The 19352-nt window shown below is 32.8% G+C and overlaps 1 protein-coding gene across 1 annotated transcript in view; it reads left to right on the top strand.

The window, feature by feature from the left end:
- LOC119606480 (putative uncharacterized protein DDB_G0282133) overlaps window positions 1-19352 on the top strand; it is a 197242-nt gene that overhangs the window by 2131 nt on the left and 175759 nt on the right. The window contains exon 2 of the mRNA XM_037960010.1: window positions 5146-5232. Within this exon, the coding sequence (XP_037815938.1) occupies window positions 5146-5232 (87 nt within the window). The remainder of the gene's footprint in view (window positions 1-5145; window positions 5233-19352) is intronic.

The raw sequence follows: 19352 nt of genomic DNA, 5'->3' as shown, positions 1-19352 counted from the left end.
ATTTTCTTATTAGAAATCCCGGAATTCCCAAAAAAGTTTTAAAAAATCCCAAAAATGGGATTTTTTGGTTTTTTGCCTATTACATCCATACCAGGGGTGGGGTTATCGAAACCCGTTACAAAATGATTAAGAACATATTGGGTCATATAAAACAGGTCACTATAATTTGATATCGACTATGCGATTTGAGAATTTTTGCTCAAAATTGAATTTTCCATAAAAAATTTAGGTTTTGTTTCATTTATCGTATTTTATGTAAAGTCAGCTTTCCAAAAAGTATAAATTCTATATACATCTTCTTAGAAACTTTTTAAATAACTTAAAAAGAAAAAGATACTTTTTTCCCAAAAAAATTACAAAAAATCGCCTTTTTTTAATTTTTTAAATTAAAATGCCTATAACTTTGGACTCAGTCATGATTTTTACATAATTCTTTCAATGCTTGATATATAAACTTGTTGTTAAGCGAATAAAAAAAAATGGCGAAAATCGGGAATATTTGGACCCGCTATTATCAAAAAAACTAAAGTAAGGACGGTAAAAATTTTAAAATTTTAATTTTCAAATGCGAATATCTCCTAAACTATAAGAGATAATTTACTGCTACGACGACATTTTTTATAGTGCTCGATGAGGAGATTCTATATACGAATTTTTTTTTAAATCGGAACTCAAATGAAGAAAAAGGATCGTTTTAAAAATTTAACATAGCCGAGGTGTCCTAATTTGAGGACCCCCCGCCGGGCCCCTGGTTGGCCTATAAGGTCCAATTTCAAAACCTAAACTCGACAACACCTCCTCTTTGTGCATACCAAATTTCATCAAAATCAGATTAACCGTTTAGAAGTTACCGAATTATTTCCCTCTTTTTTATTTCTTATACCACTGTGCGATCGTCCCTTTACGTAAGCATTCTGCTTATATTTGTGGTCTTTGTCATGTATACTGCCTTCAACCATACTATCGACTATCCGTTCCAAGGTTTTAAGTAGGAAGGACGTAAGGCTTATCGGTCGATAAAAGAAAAATTGCTACAAAAAATTCAGTGAAGAGGACAGGGGTGGGACGGACAGAGGACGAAATGTTGAAGATTTATTTTTTGTTCTTGCATTTTTATGAGATAAAGAATGTTATTTTCGGACTTTTGTATTAAATATGTCTATTAACCTTAATAATCCCAGCAAAATATTTGCTTACAAATTCACTAAAAAAATGTTCCAAAAGTAAGTCAATATTATTTTGTTGGAAATAAGTTGTTTTTTTTAGTAGAGTTATTTATAGAATATTTATGACAAAATAAAAATAAAAAGTCGAAACAGACTGGGGTTGAACTCAGTACCTTCCGTCTGCCAGTTAGATGCTCTACTCACTACACCACTCTAGATGTTAGATGCTCTACTCACTACACCACTATCGTGTGCACAAAAAAATTAAAAAAAGAAAAAGTAACTGTTTTATTTTTGTTTGTTTCTTTATTTTGATTTTTTTTAGACTTTGCCAACAAAGTAAGTCATTAATAAAGTACTTAATGGTCATCATTATAAGCAAAGATTTTGCTGGGATGTTAATAGTATTTATTTCAAATTATTTGTATTCTATAATACTACAATATCACTTCCGAATAACTTCCAAAAAAAGAGCATAAAAATTACTTCTTGAGAATAACTTCAGAAGTAGTGAATTTGTAAACAAATAAAAATGACATCCCTCCTATGACTAGCCTGTGTTAAAATCATTACTTCTTGAGGTCTTTTTCAGTACTTCCATGGAGTAAATTCTACTTCCATTTACGGCATTTCTAAAACCCACCCAAAAATTTCAAATTAAAGAAATTTAAATTTCCATTAAAATTATTTATAATAAACATTATAATATTTGAAAAATTGAGAATATAAAAAACAAAACTAATTAGATCAAAATTAAATATTAGTATATATGTATTTCATATTAAATTCACTACACATGGAAGTACTGAAAAAAACCTGCTTCTTTGATGATTTTAACACAGGAGGGATGTCCTTTTTATTTGATTCCAAATTAACTACTTGTGAAATCATTCTCAAGAAGTAATTTTTACGTTATTTTTTGAAAGTTATTCGAAAGTGGAATATTAATACAAAACCCCAAAACTAAAATTTGTTAACTTAAAAAATTTCAGTTTTGAAAAAATAAAACTATGTTGCCTCTTTAGAAGCCATTAAACATCTCTTCCACAAAAGCTAAATTTACTTTGTGATACTTTTGAAGTGGTGATGAATGTAATTCTTAAGGTGTTACCACACGATATGTTTTTTACATATGTACTGTCACTTTCTTAACCCATATGTTATTCCTAATGTATGTCAAAATTGTCATTTTGGCTGACTTCCAAAACGTTAGTTGCTTTGTATACGAACAAAGTATAGTGTTTCATAACGCCACAGTACAAAGCATTGACAATGCATACTGTTTCAAAACGTCATCGACAAGTATTATAAACGCAGCGAAATAGCAATCAGCGCATCAGTTTTAAAGTTGATGCTTGTTGAAATTATTTGCTTAAACTACACAAACAGCTGAATTAATAAAAACAATACATTGCATCTTCTATATTTTAGAACGTGAAAATAAACAAAGCATCGTTGAAACCTTACATGTGTACAATATTTAAATACGCAGTCAAATTGTGTTTAAACTTTGTATTGGTACGTTTTGGAAGTCGGCCTTTATATACGATTCATAATTTCTGCTATCACACCTGCCATACCTTTTTAATGTGTAAAAGTTGTTAAAATTATAAATTAGTTTTTTCATGTTCATTTCTTTAATTTATTTTTTCAAACAATTTTATTTCAAAACAAAATAGCTGTTTTGTTTATGTTTGTCACAGGAAAATAGAGCACGCTCTAATTGAACAAAATGACATGTTTTTCCACATGGAATATTTCATACACTCCCGCTCACTTAAATAGGTTCACTATTTTATTTACGTTTAAATTAATTTTTTGCAAAAAATAATGGACTAATTGGTTATATTAAAATTTTTAATAATAGCATAATCTCTTATGTATCACTAAATAGATTAGTGCAATACTTAATAACCGATTTTTAATATTTTTTTTCTTGCTCATTTGAATAGGTTCATCATCTTTAATTGACAAAAACAACAACAAAATGCATTTTTCATGAAACTTTTTTATTTTTATAAACATTTTTACAAGGTTTTAGAAAAGATTTAGTAAGGAACATATCCGCCATTACTTGCTATAACATCGAAAATTCGAGGTGATAAAGAGTTATAAAGATTCTTAAGTAATGACAAGGAAAATTCGGTCCAAGCCTTTTTAGTTCCTTCAATTTATGCTTCTTTTGTGTCATACTGTCTGCCCGACCTATACACTTTACGAAAAAGAATATCCGAAACATTTTCAATAATAAATAGGTGAGATGATTGTGGAAGCCACTCCAAAATTTGTACATTCTGGCTTCGAATCCACCCTTTTACAGCCCTGGCGGTATGGATCGGGGCATTAAATTTTTGAAATATCCACGGCAATGGTTCAAAGATATCCGAAAATGTGAAAAAAGCTGTTTCCAGTATGACATTACAATTATTACAATTCTTACTAGATGAAAGAAATTTAAGCTCACATGTTTCATAATACGAAATTGCCCCCACTACACCCCACATCCTCAACAGCTATGCAAACGACTCATGTAGAACTCTTCCTTTCAAAAAAATTCGTTTTACTGTAGCTAGGCTTGCTGTAACACCTACTTTTTCTCTAATTTTTGCTACAGAATCACTTGACTTGGAGGCAAATTTTATGAAATCTCTTCTGTCCGCTTTTGTTTTGACTCTATATGTAGTTCCATTTATGTTTTCTTAATATTCAAACTGTGTTCTTATAAAATTGCGAATAACATTCTGAATTTCCCCAATTTGTTTGCCAAATTCCTGTGATTTTGGACAATTTCCAAAAACGCTTGAATTTTGTCATTTTATTCTTTAGTTAAAGGCTTACCGCAACCTATTTGTTAAAAAATATATTGTCTATATTCACAGCCACTAGAATATGAATGGATTTTACTCACTGCCAGCAGTAAATTGATTTTATTCTGATTGAACCTAATCAAGTGAGCCGAAAAAATATAACTAAAAAACGTAGTATGTTAGAAAAAAATTATTAAAAATCCGCTATTAGGTATTGCGCTAAGTTTTGTCTCACTAGTGATACATAAGACATCATGTTATTATTTAAAATTTTAATATTACTAATTAGTCCATTATTTTTTGCAAAAAAATAATTTGAATGTAAACAAAACAGTGAACCTATTTAAGTGATCGGGAGTGTATTTATCAGAAGTAAAATACATGTCGTGTGATAACACCTTTATGAAAGTATTCGTTTTTTTCTGGGAAAATTTTGAAATGAAAACTGAACATATGCACAATTTCGTGTCAAGTGACCTAACTTAAAAAATAGATTTGGATGAAATGCACCATTTAGTACTATTGGATAGTAGGCAAGACACAAATGTTCAGCTCTATCAGTCATGAACTGCCGGAGTTAGAGGGGGCAAATTTGGACATTTTGGTTTTTATATAGGTTATATAGGTTTTTTTTGAAATGAGTGTAACTCTTTACCTATTGATTCTAGCCAAAAGGACTGTAGATAGCTGTTTCAATCTTTCTAAAAAATTATATTTTTTTAAGGGGAAAATGAGAATTGTATATGTGCCAAATAGTAAAAAATCTTATTCTTGAGTTAAAATATAATTTTTTCCCCTTGGATAATTTTTGCAAGGACCAATAAGTGCAATGTCTCGCATTCGAAAAAAAACCTGTATGACCAAAATGTACAGCTTTGACCCCTTCTAACCTCCGTCAGTTTTTGAGCGATAGAGCTGAAAATTTATGTCTGGCCTACTATCCAATTGGATTGCATTGGTGCACTTGGGTCACTTGTCACGAAATTGCACATATGTATACGATAAAATTTTTCAAGTTTTTAACAAATGATATTGAAAATCACTTTTATTTATATCATCGATTTTTTAAATTAGGTCACTTGACACGAAATTGCCCATATGTATACGATAAAATTTTTCAAAAATTTTTAACAAATGATATTGAAAATCACTTTTATTTATTTTTATTTTAGATTTTAAAAAAGCACGAATATTTTGGAAAATATGGAAAAATTCATAAAGTTGTGATCAATCCAAGTACAGCATATGCCGGAGTACAGGTATTTATTAAAATTTTTTCTTATTTTCCCATTTAAATTAAAAATATATTTATTTACTTTGGCGTATTTCCTTGTTCCAAATTGCGAAAATACACACTATTTTTGTAGCAATATTCAATATGTTATCATCCGAACGGTGTACATTATCAATTGTAAAGTTTTGAGCAAAAACTTTTGGCAAACGTTTGCATATTGTTTTGCTCATTATAAAAACGTTTTTGAGTAAAATTAAAAGAATGTTTGAAAAGTTTTTAGTTTCTTTTGATGCCTATGTGAACTACAGTAACTAGCAAAAAATGTATGTTTATTTATGTCATACTTTACAGACGACATCTTAATCACATCCAAAAATGCGATTACATATTTTCGCTTTTATAAACCAAATATTTCCTTAAAAGTGAGGAAGGAGATTTAGAAAAAACACTACAAATAAAATATTCGAAGTACAATGAAATTTACATAAGCATGACATTGAAAGAATGTGGTTTATTTTTGACATCTAAATATCGAATTTTTACTGCTTCTAAAAATAAGATTAGATGTAGTTCTAAGTTGCCAAAATTGAACAACATCCCTTTATGTCCAGGACTATCAAGTATAAATAGTGTTCAGGATCGCGACGATTGATCGGGAACGGAAGTAGACAACGACTGTCTCGACATAGACATTTGGGCCCCTGCTTTAATTGTGATCTCCCTCCGCCTGTGGTTGTTCTGTGAATGACTCTTAGGAATATTGACAGGTGTCATTCAGACTACCTGTCAATCAACCTAAGCTCCATTACAGTTTGTGAAAAACCCCAGCAGCATAAATTCTCGGACAGCATCAACAATGTTCCGATAAATAAAGTCCGTTTTGAGAACGTTTGATAAACTTCTCGATTTTTATTATACTCACGCAGTAAACAAGTAAGTGCATCCTGCATTTTATCATCAAAGTTATTCTTCATATAATGGTTGGTATTTGTTTAAATAGTTAATTTTTTATTGGTTTAAATGCCAACTTTTTACTAATTTCCTGATTGTCTGAAATTGTAAATCTTAATTTTATATACATACATAATATATGTTTAACATTTCCTAACATTTGTTTAACAACTTAGGTCTGTTTTCATGTGCACAAACGGAAAATAATGTTTAGAATTATCTATTCAAAATTTTTAAAAATCACAATAAAAAATCAAAGAAAACATGCAATTTTGTACTAAAAATTAGATTTTTTTGAAACCGGTTAACCGAAAACCAATGTTTTAAAAAACCGGTTTGCGAAAAACCGAAATATGCAATAAAACCCGGTTTTTCGGTTAACCGGTATATAAACACTATTAGGTACTAATAAAAATAAATAACAAATTAAACCCACACTAAATGATTCTTTCGTAAAATACGTTTGTGAATTTCTTTTGTTCTCAAATGTACGATTGTAAACAGCATTGTCAACAATTTTTTTATTAAATAAAAACAAAGATTATTTCACATTTGGAATTTTAATTCGAAAACATAATTTATAAAATCCAAAACATGCCAATAATTCAGACTAATACAAATATTATCGATATATCCAAGTCTGATTCCTCCAAAGATTGAAAATTAAGATCTCAATAATTAGTCAGAGATTTTTCCCATAATAAAAATATACAATTGAACGCATCATTTCCAAAAATTCCAAGAGCAATTAGGTACAAACTTTGAAAAAAAAAAAACAGAAGACAACGTTAAGGAATTGTTTGCTTCACAGTAAAATTATCTATTCAATTACCAAAGTAGTATTGTATTAAATTCCATTAAAAATTGTAAAGGGAATGAAATAAATCTCATAAGAAGGAAATAAATAAATTAATAGTGTTTCTAATTCCATCACGGGTTCCCGTTATTCGATTGTGCAAAAATTTTACACAAGAAAATTTTGGACACTAATAAATAAAATAAGACTCATCCAAAAACAAAATCGACACTCTTTGGGCACCTCTAGTGTACAAAAGTGGTTTACTCAAAATTTTAATTTTTTAGGTTTATATGGTTAAAGTTTCAATTTTAAGCCTTAAACCATAGTACCAAATATTCATTCGTTTATCACTAACGTTCATGTACCCAGCCAACAATTGATATCCAAATAACATAACGTTGATAAAATCATCTAATATTGCACAATTATAATGGAAGAAAAGTGACCCCATTGATAAGAAACTGTCACCCAACTCAAAAAATCGATTTGGATTAAATTTGCACCAAGGTTAGGTTAGGTTAGGTTTTTCAGACTGCTTACTAACACGAGTAAGTCTATACTTGGGTCCTATTCGGTCCCTTTGTAACGTCTGTAAAGAGAAAAGATAAGGGAAAACATTTGGAAGGGGAAGAGTAGTAATAAAGAAAGTAGTGAAGAAACAGATATAGAAAGTAGAATGATGAGTATAGAATAGCGAAGAAGTTAAGGCTCTATTACCAGAAAAATCATAGTGTGTATTTAGTTACACACCCACTTCGACAATTTCAAGAATGCTAGTATACACTCAGGTTGAATAGCTGACAGATCAGATAGATCAGAAAAGTGAGACGAACCCAGCGCCTGATGACGGAGCGATTCCAGGGCCGGGCAGTTACACAGAAAATGAGTAATAGTTTCCTCTTCTTCTTCATTTTGACAGCTCCTACAAAAGTCATTATATGGAATACCAATACGTCTAGCGTGGTTTCCAAACTTTGAATGACCTGTAAGAACTGATAACAAAGCGCTCAGATATATTCTGTTTAGCCCTAAAATGTAGGATGTTTTATGAGAATCCATACGAGGCCACAGTAACCTAGCGATCGAGCAAGTGTGCTCCTGAGACCATCGCTCCTGAGCTGAATTGAAGCAGTAATCAAGTATTTGCTTCTTGATGACCGCTAAGGGGACACCACAGAACTGGTCAATATCCAGTATGGTCATCCTCGTGCCGGCTTTTGCCAGAATGTCAGCAGTATTATTGCCAATTGTTTCCCCGTGTCCTTTGACCCAAATAAGGGTAATTCTTGAATATCTCGCCATCTCGTTTAGAGACGCCCGGCATTCTTGGACAAGTTTTGATGTAGAATACACACCTATCAGGGACTTGATAGCGGCTTGACTGTCAGTATAAATTCTGATATCTCTGTTGGATATCCGATAGTACCTAAGCCAATTAGAAGCCCTTTTTATAGCTGAGATTTCAGCCTGCAGAATAGTACATTCGTCGTTGAGTCGGAAAGAGATTTTCGTCCCGAATTCTTCAATGAATATGCCCCCGCCGACACCTTTAGTTGTTTTTGAGCCATCTGTATATACATTAAAGCTTCCAACACTTTCAGGTGCTAATTCATTATAATCGCAGATTAAACTATACCGGAAGTTCCTCGAAATGCACGGTTCCGGAATATGGTAGTCAATAGCTTGATGTAGGTTTGGTACAAGATCTACAATCTTTGCATGACCTCTGGAACCGTAGTTCCATCTATTCGTAATACTTAGTCTGGCTGCAGTATTCATTGCCAGTTGTTTAGCAAGAAGATCCACAGGCAGCCAGTTCAGCATGGCAAACAACGCTTTACTGGGCGTAGTCCTAAGTACACCTGTTATGAGAAGAGCAGATTGTCTCATAACTTTAGTAAGAATGTTTCTGTTAGATATTCTGTCAAGTGCATGCCACCAGACAATTACACCATACATCATTATCGGTTTAATCACCGCCTCATATAGCCAATTCACATTTCCTGGGTTGATACCCCAATGCAGGCCAATAGCCTTTCTACAAACGTATAACGCCGTAATGGCTTTGGAAGATCTGGAGATGATATTCAAGCTCCAAGACAATTTTCTGTCGAGAATAACACCTAAGTATTTTGCGCTATCCGACAGTGTGAGAACCTCACCGTTGAGGCGTGGAAGGGAGAATTGAGGAATTTTGTATTTATTTGTGAACAATACTAGTTCCGTTTTTCCTGGGTTTACGCTGAGACCGCATTTAACACTCCATGAGCTTATTATCTTTAGCGCTTCTTCCAATCTCTGAGACAGAGTCTCAAGATGTGTACCAGTTACCGCTACTGCAACATCGTCAGCGTAGGCAACCGTCTTAAAACCTAGTGAGTCAAGTTTGACCAATAGTTCATTTATTGCCATATTCCAAAGAATAGGGGACAACACCCCTCCTTGAGGAGTGCCCCGGATGGCTTTTTTACAGATTGTTGTATCACCCAGTGAAGATACAATAGTCCGTTCAGATAGCAAGTTCTTTACAAAACTCACAATGGATCGTTCCACACCCATCTGTGAGAGGGATTGACAGATAGGTGAGGATCTGACGTTATTAAAAGCGCCCTCAATATCGAGAAAGGCAACCAGAGTGAAGTTTCCATAACTCATGTACTTTTCAATGTACCCAACCAGGGAATGTAAAGCCGTCTCAACAGATTTACCTTTCATGTATGCATGTTGAGAGTTTGAGAGTAGAGATTTGTCAATAGATATCCTGACATTGATATCAATTATCCTCTCCAGAGTTTTAAGCAAGAATGACGCCAGACTGATGGGTCTGAAGTCTTTTGCCTTGGTGTGAGATGTCTTTCCCCCTTTTGGGATAAAGATCACGTTACACCTGGTCCACTGTACAGGTATGTAGGACCAGTATAAACAGGCCTTATAAATATTACTTAGCCAGGGAATGATGCGATCTAAATTATTTTGTAGATCCGCTGGAATAATACCATCAGGGCCCGGAGATTTATAGGTGTCAAAACTCCTTATTGCCCAGCGAATGATGTCATCATCTATCATAACATCTTCAGCAGTATTATCTAGTTCAATACCGTGCTGATTATCTGCAATTGATTCACCAGTTGGGATACAACCAGGAAAGTGAGTATTCAAGAGAAGCTCAAGTGTCTCTTGACTACCTGCAGTCCAATTTCCGTCCGCTTTTTGTATATAGCTTGGGACGGAAGGAGATTTAGACAGGATCTTACGAAGACGACTCGTATCTGACGAATTTTCTATAGAACTACAGAATTTTCTCCAGGAGCTACGTTTCGCCCTTCGTACCTGATTTTTAAATTCATTAACTTTTGACTTATAAAGAGACCGGTTACCAGATCTCTTTGCCTCGTTAAATAATTTACGACATAACCTTCGAGTTTTCGCAATTTCGGGATCCCACCAAGGGGGTTTGCCCTTAAGCATACCATTTGATAATCTACAAGCCCTTTTTGTGGCTACACTAATAGAGCTTGAGATCCAGTTAACGGCTAAATCAATGTCACTTCTACTTTCTATCGTCGGAGCAGTAGGAAGAATATCAGTCAAAGTCGCTTTATGTACCTCCCAGTTCGTCTTTCTCCTATTGAGAAATGGTTTTATAATCTTTGCCTGAACCACTATTTCGAATTCTATATAGCAGTGATCAGAGAAGGAGCATTCTTTTGAGACCTTCCAACCCTGAACTAGGTCAATATGGTTTGCATTCACAACCGTTATATCCAGTACCTCCTTTCTATTTGCAACTATGAAAGTGGGTTCTGAACCTCTATTTACTACTACTAGGTTATTATCTAATAGAAAATCTAAAAGAGACTCACCTCTTGAGTTAATGTCTGAGCTTCCCCAGACCGTGTGGTGCGCATTTGCATCTGCACCCATGAGAAGCGGAATATGTCGCCTATCTGCCTCACACACAATTTCCCTCACCAGGCGATTTGGTGGCTGGTCGCCATGGTCGTGTGCCATATAGCTACTTAGAAGCCAGATGTTTGAGTTACCAGAGAAGCAGCCGCAACAGTATCTTCGTCGCTGTAATCAGACAGGATAAAGATGTTTAAATGGCTCTTAGCCAGAATACAGGATCTTATATTACCTGAACAGTTAGCATGAAGAAGCTTATAGCCTCTAAACGAGAGTCCACGAACTTTACCATGGTGGGTCCACGGTTCCTGGACCAGGATTAGCTCCTCCCCTCTTTCAGCTAAACGGAGGAAGAGGGCAGCAGATGCTGCTTTGGAGTGGTGAAGGTTAATCTGCAATACCTTCACCATCTCCTAAGTCAGGATCGTAGACGACGGTTACGTCGACATCTTCCGGATCAGTATCCGAAAGGGTGTCGTCGTCCTCCGCCACTTTCAGATCGCCGAGGAGTTCTCCCAATTGACCTGTGGTCGATTGAGAGTTCTCCCCGCCTTCTGAAACAGCGGGATCGTCGATGTTATCATCGTCCTTCTTGGGCGGAACCTCTAGCTTAACCTTCGAGGCAGCGGCGTTGCGTTTGTCGTCACTGCGGTAGGTACGGAGAGTAATACTATCAAAGCCATAGTATACTTTGCTTCCGCACTCTCGCAGTGGCGACACGGACTCCTTATTAAGGACCACAATCGCCTTTCTGATCGTTCCTATCGGTTCGGAGACCTTCACCACCTTCCAATCATGGGTAGGTAGATGAGGGTTTCCGCTCTGAAGGAGCGCCAGAATCTCCGCCGGGTCATGAGGCTCAGTTGGGATGGTGGCAATGGATCTCGGTCAGCGAGGAATTTCGCATACCGGGACCACGTCCAACATAGCACCTGGCCACACTTCCCCAAGGGACTCAATCGCTAGCTTGAGAAGTAACGCAGAGCGCTCATTCGAACAAGCCAGCAGTTTTATATGACCCTGGAACCAGCCAGCGTCATCATTTTGGGGGGCGGGTCCTGGATTTTCCTTAAGGATTTTCCAGTACACCCCTAGCATTCGTTGACGGATGATCCCCCATTTATCTTGAGAGATGGCCCCGTCACTATTGCTCCTGTCGATAATAGCCCTTACCAGTGGATTTTTGGCAACCTCACTGAAAGGCCTATTAACGACGACAGTTTGCGCCTTCTTTGGACCAAGGTTAGTACTATTGGATAGTAGGCCAGATACAAAAAGAAAATTATGAAAAAAAAATAAAAAAAAATTAATAATTAAAAATTTATTTTTGAAACAATGAAGAAATAGCTATCTGAACTCCTTTGGACAATTATTGCTAGGACCAATAGGTCGAAAGTTACGCTCATTTGAATAAAACTCTGTATGACTAAAATGACCTCTAGTCCGGCAGTTCTTGACCGATAGAGCTTAAAATTTGTGTCTGGTCTACTATCCAATAGAACTAACCTTGGTGCTAATTTCATCCAAATCGGAAGACATTGAATTTAAAACTTGGGTCACTTGACATATGTACACTAGGGATATAACTATTGACATTCTTTACAAATATGCAAGTTGGCATATCAAAGTCGAATAGAGTATTAAAAACTATGAGATGCTACATTATTATTTGTTCGTGGTTGGTTGAAAAGTTCACGCAGCAAATGTCTGTCCGTCTGTTTTTTAAATTAATTTTTTTAAGGTTTCCATATGTCTTCGGAATCCAAATCTTAGATATTCTTTTAAGAATTTAGTTGTTTAAAACCAGTAAAATCGGTACATAAGAATCGGAGATATGGTCATAACAAATATGATCAACAAATGATTTTTTATGGACTTTTTGATTTAGGGAAAAAGTCCTGAGATATAGGCAGTGATGAATCGCGATGTGACAAAAATATACTTCTAGGTAAAAATGACCAAATATAAATATTTATTTTTTTATTTTATTTTATTCCAAATATAAATATGTATTTTAATCTTAAAATAAAAAAATAAAAAATTTGGTTTATATTAGAAATTGGGGTTGGTGCGTGATGTTTTTGAATTCAAATGACTTAAAATATTATTTTATTGGTGGCATGCCAAAAATTTCGCCAAATTAGTTATATCCCTAATGTACACTGAAAATAATCCATGCCTAATATACACGAAAAATGTTCATTGTACGAAATGCTTCATATATATCCAGCTCTGATTGGCTTAAGTTTACAATTTTTGTGTTTTCTCTAAATTCGTGAAAGTTTGTTATATTTTTCGTGTGATCCAACGCTAATTAAAAGCTATAAGATCAACAAACTTATAAAACTAAGTACATATTTTATATAAGTATTCTTAGCCTAGTTACAAATTGTGGAATATCATTATAAATTGTCGGCTCAATTTAACTTTTTCTTTAGAAATTGACCTTATAAGGTTTATTATATTGAAAAATCTTTGTATAATAGTCTGTTACATAGAAACCTGTCTCTATATAAGTTTTTTTCTGCAGAAAATGGACATTTATAGTAGTTTTCACTATTTTAATATTAGCACAATATTGTGTGGCGACTCTTTTCAATTTGCCATAAGAATTTAAAATAGTGGCAACTCCGTTCAATTTGGTGAAATTATGTTCTGAAATACATGTGTGATTCTAATCTTTATCAGCTGCTACGTTTAAGCCGGCTTAGCTTTTGAGCCGAAAGAAGTCGGCGGCGGCGCGGCTTGCAAAATATTACCGGCGGCCAGCCGCCGCCGATTTGAGCCGTCTCGGCTTGTATCTCTGAACTCAACTGTGTGATATATTATCCATTATAAATCATACTGCTCTCCAATACAACACTAGTTGGTTTGTGTATTGACTAGTTTCCATTTACCACCGCCATCTGTTGTCGAGTAGCTTACTACCCAACGAACATATTTTTGTTAATTAATTTTTTATTATAATGGATTGCTTAAATTCAAATTGAAATATCTCTGGGAGTGAACGTATGGTTTCTTGTTGGTTATGCCTCGGAAATTATAACTTGAAATGTAGTGGCCTAAGGGCACGTGATGCTGATTCAATTTCCGATTCTACTAAATCCATGCAGTGGACTTGTCCACAGTGTAAAAATCTTAATGTTGAATTTTTTAATTTTTTCAAAAGTTTTAAAGGTGAATTTGAAAAAATTTTTAAAGATTTTATATATCTGCAAGATAAATTCCAGAAATTTGGTGAATTATTCACAAACTATCCTAATTTGGAGAATATTAGTATGGTTCAGAATCCATCTTATCCAAAACGTAAAAGGACATTGGATAAATCCCCAATTATTCCTTTAATTTCTCATCCATCCTCAAATGCAAACTATACCGAGAACTCTAATTCAATTTTAATTGGGCAAAGGAATTTAATGATCCTTATGTGACAAAACGTCTATTTACAACATTAGTTAGAACTATTCTTGAATACACATCTGAAATCTGGGATCCTCAGTACAACGTATACATTAGAAAACTTGAATCCGTTCAAAAACAATTTCTCATTTCTTGCCTCCGAAATCTCAGGTGGAATCCTGACACAAACCTACCTCCATATCGTAATCGGCTTGCGCTTATTAAGCTTCCAACATTAAAAAGTAGAAGAATGGTTTCTAATGTCACATTTTTATTAAACTTATTACATGGAAAAATTAACTCCCAATTCCTTCTTTCGAATATACGCATTAATGTTCCAAATAGACCACTTAGGTCTTATGTTCCATTTTTGATAATTTTTGATCCTCTCCGAAGAATATGCTTAGAAGTCAACCGCCTATACGACCTCATTGATTTTTCTACGCCCACGAATGAAATAAAAGCCAAACTGATTTATTATCTTAACTCAAATGTATATGTTTATAACTGTTTCCAATAATTTCTTATGTTATGTTATATATTGTATTTTATATTTATATTATAATTGTTTTGTGCTCAGCTGTATAAAAAATTAATAGTTGAATTAAATAAATAAATAAAAATAAAAAATGGTTTCGCACCACGAAATTCTTTCGTAATATATACGAAATTGTACGAAATATTTTAGTCTAATGCAAAATAATTTTAATTAACGTCGCATATTCAGTCCACGAAAAGCCTTGATTAATTTTTTTTATGAAACCAATTCTTTCTATATAAAGATTGATTACTGATACAATTTGTTTATAAAGTTAAAAATGAAAATTCGCATTTTTTGAATTCGCTCTAATATCTTCAGTATTTCGATCACGCGTTATTTTTCGGTATTTTGAAGTTGCGCTGTTAGTGTGCTTCGAGAAAAGCCCTTTTTTCAAAACGTTCACGTCTATTTTTCCAATACTTATGTAAGCTTCTCCTACAGTGATATCTTTCAGAGCACATTTTAGCGATATGTATATGTACATCAAACGACGCGTATTTACGATGTCTACTTTTTCTCATTTTAAAATTTTGCATAATCGAAGAGCCGCTGTTCAAATCACTTGCACATGTTTCTATATTTAATTTCATCATTTTACAAACACTCACGAGTGCCTTACAACCACTCAACAATACAAGTTTGTAAAAAAAATACGCTTCAACAGCCGCAAATATTCTATACAAAAAACTGCAAATTTTGTAAATTTAGTTCCCTACAGCGATTGAAAATCTTGCCCAACTACTTGTTTTTTTTAATAATTCTCTGTATAAACTAAAAAGTACGATAATTTTGAAATCTATTTCGATAAAAAGCGAAAATAATACGCCTCTCCAACCAACTTAAAATCATTTTATGAACCAAAAATACTGCACAAAATTTACGGAATTTTTGAGACACATTTCAATCGAAAATACTTTATTTTTCACAAATTATACAGAGGTCAGGATTTTCAATCGCTGGTAGGGAACTGAGGACTATTCGAAAAAATGTTTTCTATTTTTCCGATGTTCAGTACATTAATTTGCATCGATTGAGAGATATTCCTACATGAAATTCTTAAAAAGGCTCGGGACACTCTAATGTATATATAATCGACCTAATCTTGATGGAAATAATATTTTAAAAATTGTTATCTAATTTAAATATATAAAAGTCACTTTACTGAATGAAGGTGTTTAATGTTTAAAATACAAATAATAATTAGATCTTTAAAGTATCGTATAAACAGAAAACCATTTATTTTTTTTTTAATTCGCAATTTTTTTCTAAATTTACAATAATATTTTTTAAATGAACTAACATATTTATGTAAATTAAAAAAAAACGTAAAAACAATTTTTTTTCTAAAATTATATAAAATTATTTTGCATTATACTAAATTATTTATATAGAAAGAATTGGTTTGCATTAAAAATTTTTAATCAATGTCTTTCGTGCAATAAAAAAGTGTAATAAAAAAAGTTCGCTCGTGTATATGCAATTTTTTCCAAACTTTATATAGACTTTAATTTTGACGGATTTTATACTACATATTTATTAATTTAAATTCAGAAATGGTGGCACCAAATAATAAAAAAACAAGTAGTTACTTCAAATCCAATTATCTTGAAAATTGCGACCTGTACCTTGCGCACAAGGTTTACATGGACAGCAAGCCAGTCAGTCGGACGGATTGACATAGCTTAATCAACTCAGAAAACGATTCTAGGCCGATTGATATATTTAAAGGTGGGTATAGGACGAATATTTTTGTATGTTACAAATATCAGCACAAACCCAATATACCCTCCCCACTAATGTCTTGTAGGGTATAAATAGCATCAAAGTTTCTCGTGAGCAGAAAATGCCGTCTTTTTCTTTCAAGAAAAATTGATGAAGCACGCCCAACCCGCTAATTAAAATTAATAAAATTATATACGCCCAGCTAAAAAAGATTATGTATGGATCATATGTATATGGATTCATATATGAAGCATATATTTTCATATATGTTCATATCCGAAAATTGCGGAATTAGGCATAATCTCCATATATTTTCATATATTTCCATATACAGTAGGACCTTGATTATCCGTTATTCGATTATCCGGCAACATCAATTATCCGGGATGGACATTTTTTTTTTTTTTTGCATCGACTTAATTTTATTTTGTATTGACTTAAATTGTTCTGCATCGTTTAACCGGAATTCCTTTCAAACAAAAATACAAACTTGAAAAATAAGAGACGAACAACAGTACATGAGTATTTTTAGAAATAACATAACATGAAATCCTTATCCTTTTTTTTTTGAAACATGTATGAATATTAAATCCTTGAATTATTTAGTTTTTATATAAATATGTGCATATAATTTCAAAATTAAATAAAAAACTCCATTTAAAAAATATTTCCTTATGTCCCCTATGCAACATAATGAATCGTTTCTATTATTTTTTCCAATGCCTAATTTTTTGAATACCATGGAGAAAGAAAATAATATATATATATATATATATATATATCATATGAAAGAAGAGTTAAATACCATTTATTTGAGATACTAATCATCAAATACTAGCGGGTAGTTTTTGAGAAAATTATATTTTTACCACAAAATCCATATTTCCCGATTTATATATAACTTCAGGGACATATTTTATATTATCTGAGAAATAATATTCTGTAAATATTTTGTTTAAAGTGTATAACAGTAAAGATTTAGGATATATTTTATAAAATATTACAAAAAATTAGTTTTTCGCGGAAATTTCACTATTTTATTCCCTGATCTATTGACAATCCCCCCAAGATATATCAAAAATGTTTAAATTTGTTTAACAGAGATTTAAAAAAACTGAAAATGGAGGTTTGAAACTGCCGTGTAAATTTTTTTTTGTGATCATAACTGAGAACAGGTTCACGATATCTTTTAAGGACAAAAACTTATATTGAAGTAAATATAGATATATTTTATGTAATAAAATATTACAATATTACTAGAATATTTTCCAAAATAAGGTAAATTTTTTTCCACATTTCCTAATGAAATGCTCTGAGACACATTAATGGCCTGGGGGATTTTTAATAACTTTTACATTTTTCATCCAATTTTTGTGTTTTATATATCTAAATCTAAAATAAAAAAATTCCCATTCATACTAGTAAAGTTTTTCTACAATATTTTAAAACATATTAGTTTCTGAATAGTGAGGTCCCACATACAAACAAACACACATTAATTTTTATATGAAGCATGGATGCGAATAAGGGCGTAAAGACCACTTTTCCCACATCGCGTTTTTCGACGGTATAGTGTTCATCTGATCTATTTACATCTATTCCTGAAGAGATAAATTGAAAAATCCAAAGTTTTCGCCAAAATATTTATCTTTGATAGCACGTTTTTGTAATATTAATTTTTTTTAAGGCAAAAAATATCAGATTCATCAAGTATTTTTTTGTTAAAAATTGTATAAATAATTATTATAATTGCATCAAATTTACAGAATTTGAGGAACACATTTCAATTCCATGAATTCCTTAAATATATTGCATAAAAATATTATTTTAATATTAATGTCAATATGGACAACAAAAAGGGCATATATCCATAAATATAAGTATATGTATATTAATAAGACAATTTTTTAGTTTTTAAAAAGTTTTAAGTTAAGAAGGTTTTCGTCCTTATAAGGCATTAAAGTAATAATAATAACTATAGTTGACATTGTCCAAACTTCTAACTCAAAAATATTGTAAATTTAAGATATAAAAATAGCAAAATAGTGATTTAATATTTTGTCCTTTAATAATATTAAAGGATAATCAAGGACTTCCTTGAAACTTAAGCAAATTATACTATGGTCTCTTATGTTGATGCTGTCCAAATTTTATCCAATTTAGTTGATAATAAGTACATGAAAAATCATTTATTTCAGAACATATTCAACAAAAGTATATGGATATATGCCCTTATTCCATTTTAGCAAAATTTCAAGTGTCGATTTTGGTTTATACGCCCTTAATCGGCTCCATGCTTCATAAGTAAGATATAGATATGTAAATGTAATTAGGTTAGGTTGATAGGAGGATGAACATCAAATCCCAAGAAATACACCTAGACCACTATCGGGGCCGTTGTGCGCTCCTTTTCATGAAAAAACAATTTCACTGAGTATATTATTTTTCAATGTTCAGAAACTCAGTTTCCTGGACGTAATTCCTAAGAATTTTCCAATCAGTGTTAGTCAGGAATGTTATTTCCGGAACAACATCACTTCCAAGATACTTGGATCTAACTTCGATGACTGCTTGACGTAATACTGTGTGTCCACTCAGAATACTCAGAAGTTAGTATGATGGTACATACTAACTTCAGACTTGCTCAATTTGAGGAGATTTCTCGTCTTGTTCTCATCAGGGTCACCCCATAGGATCTTTGTGGTTCTACCCACCGTTCCATTATTCCAAGAGACCTTATGGGATTCTCTCTCCCATTGCCGACTACTACCGAGTGTCCTGGTACCCATATGATGTAAACCTTACCACTGGGGGAGTATTCAGTTAA

The sequence above is a fragment of the Lucilia sericata genome, unplaced genomic scaffold (genome assembly GCF_015586225.1).
Source record: "Lucilia sericata isolate MDLA Ls3-8-SP2 unplaced genomic scaffold, ASM1558622v1 Contig000590F_arrow, whole genome shotgun sequence".
Classification (NCBI taxonomy): domain Eukaryota; kingdom Metazoa; phylum Arthropoda; class Insecta; order Diptera; family Calliphoridae; genus Lucilia; species Lucilia sericata.
Note: the sequence above shows the minus strand (reverse complement) of the source record. Positions and strands in the feature narration are given on the sequence as shown.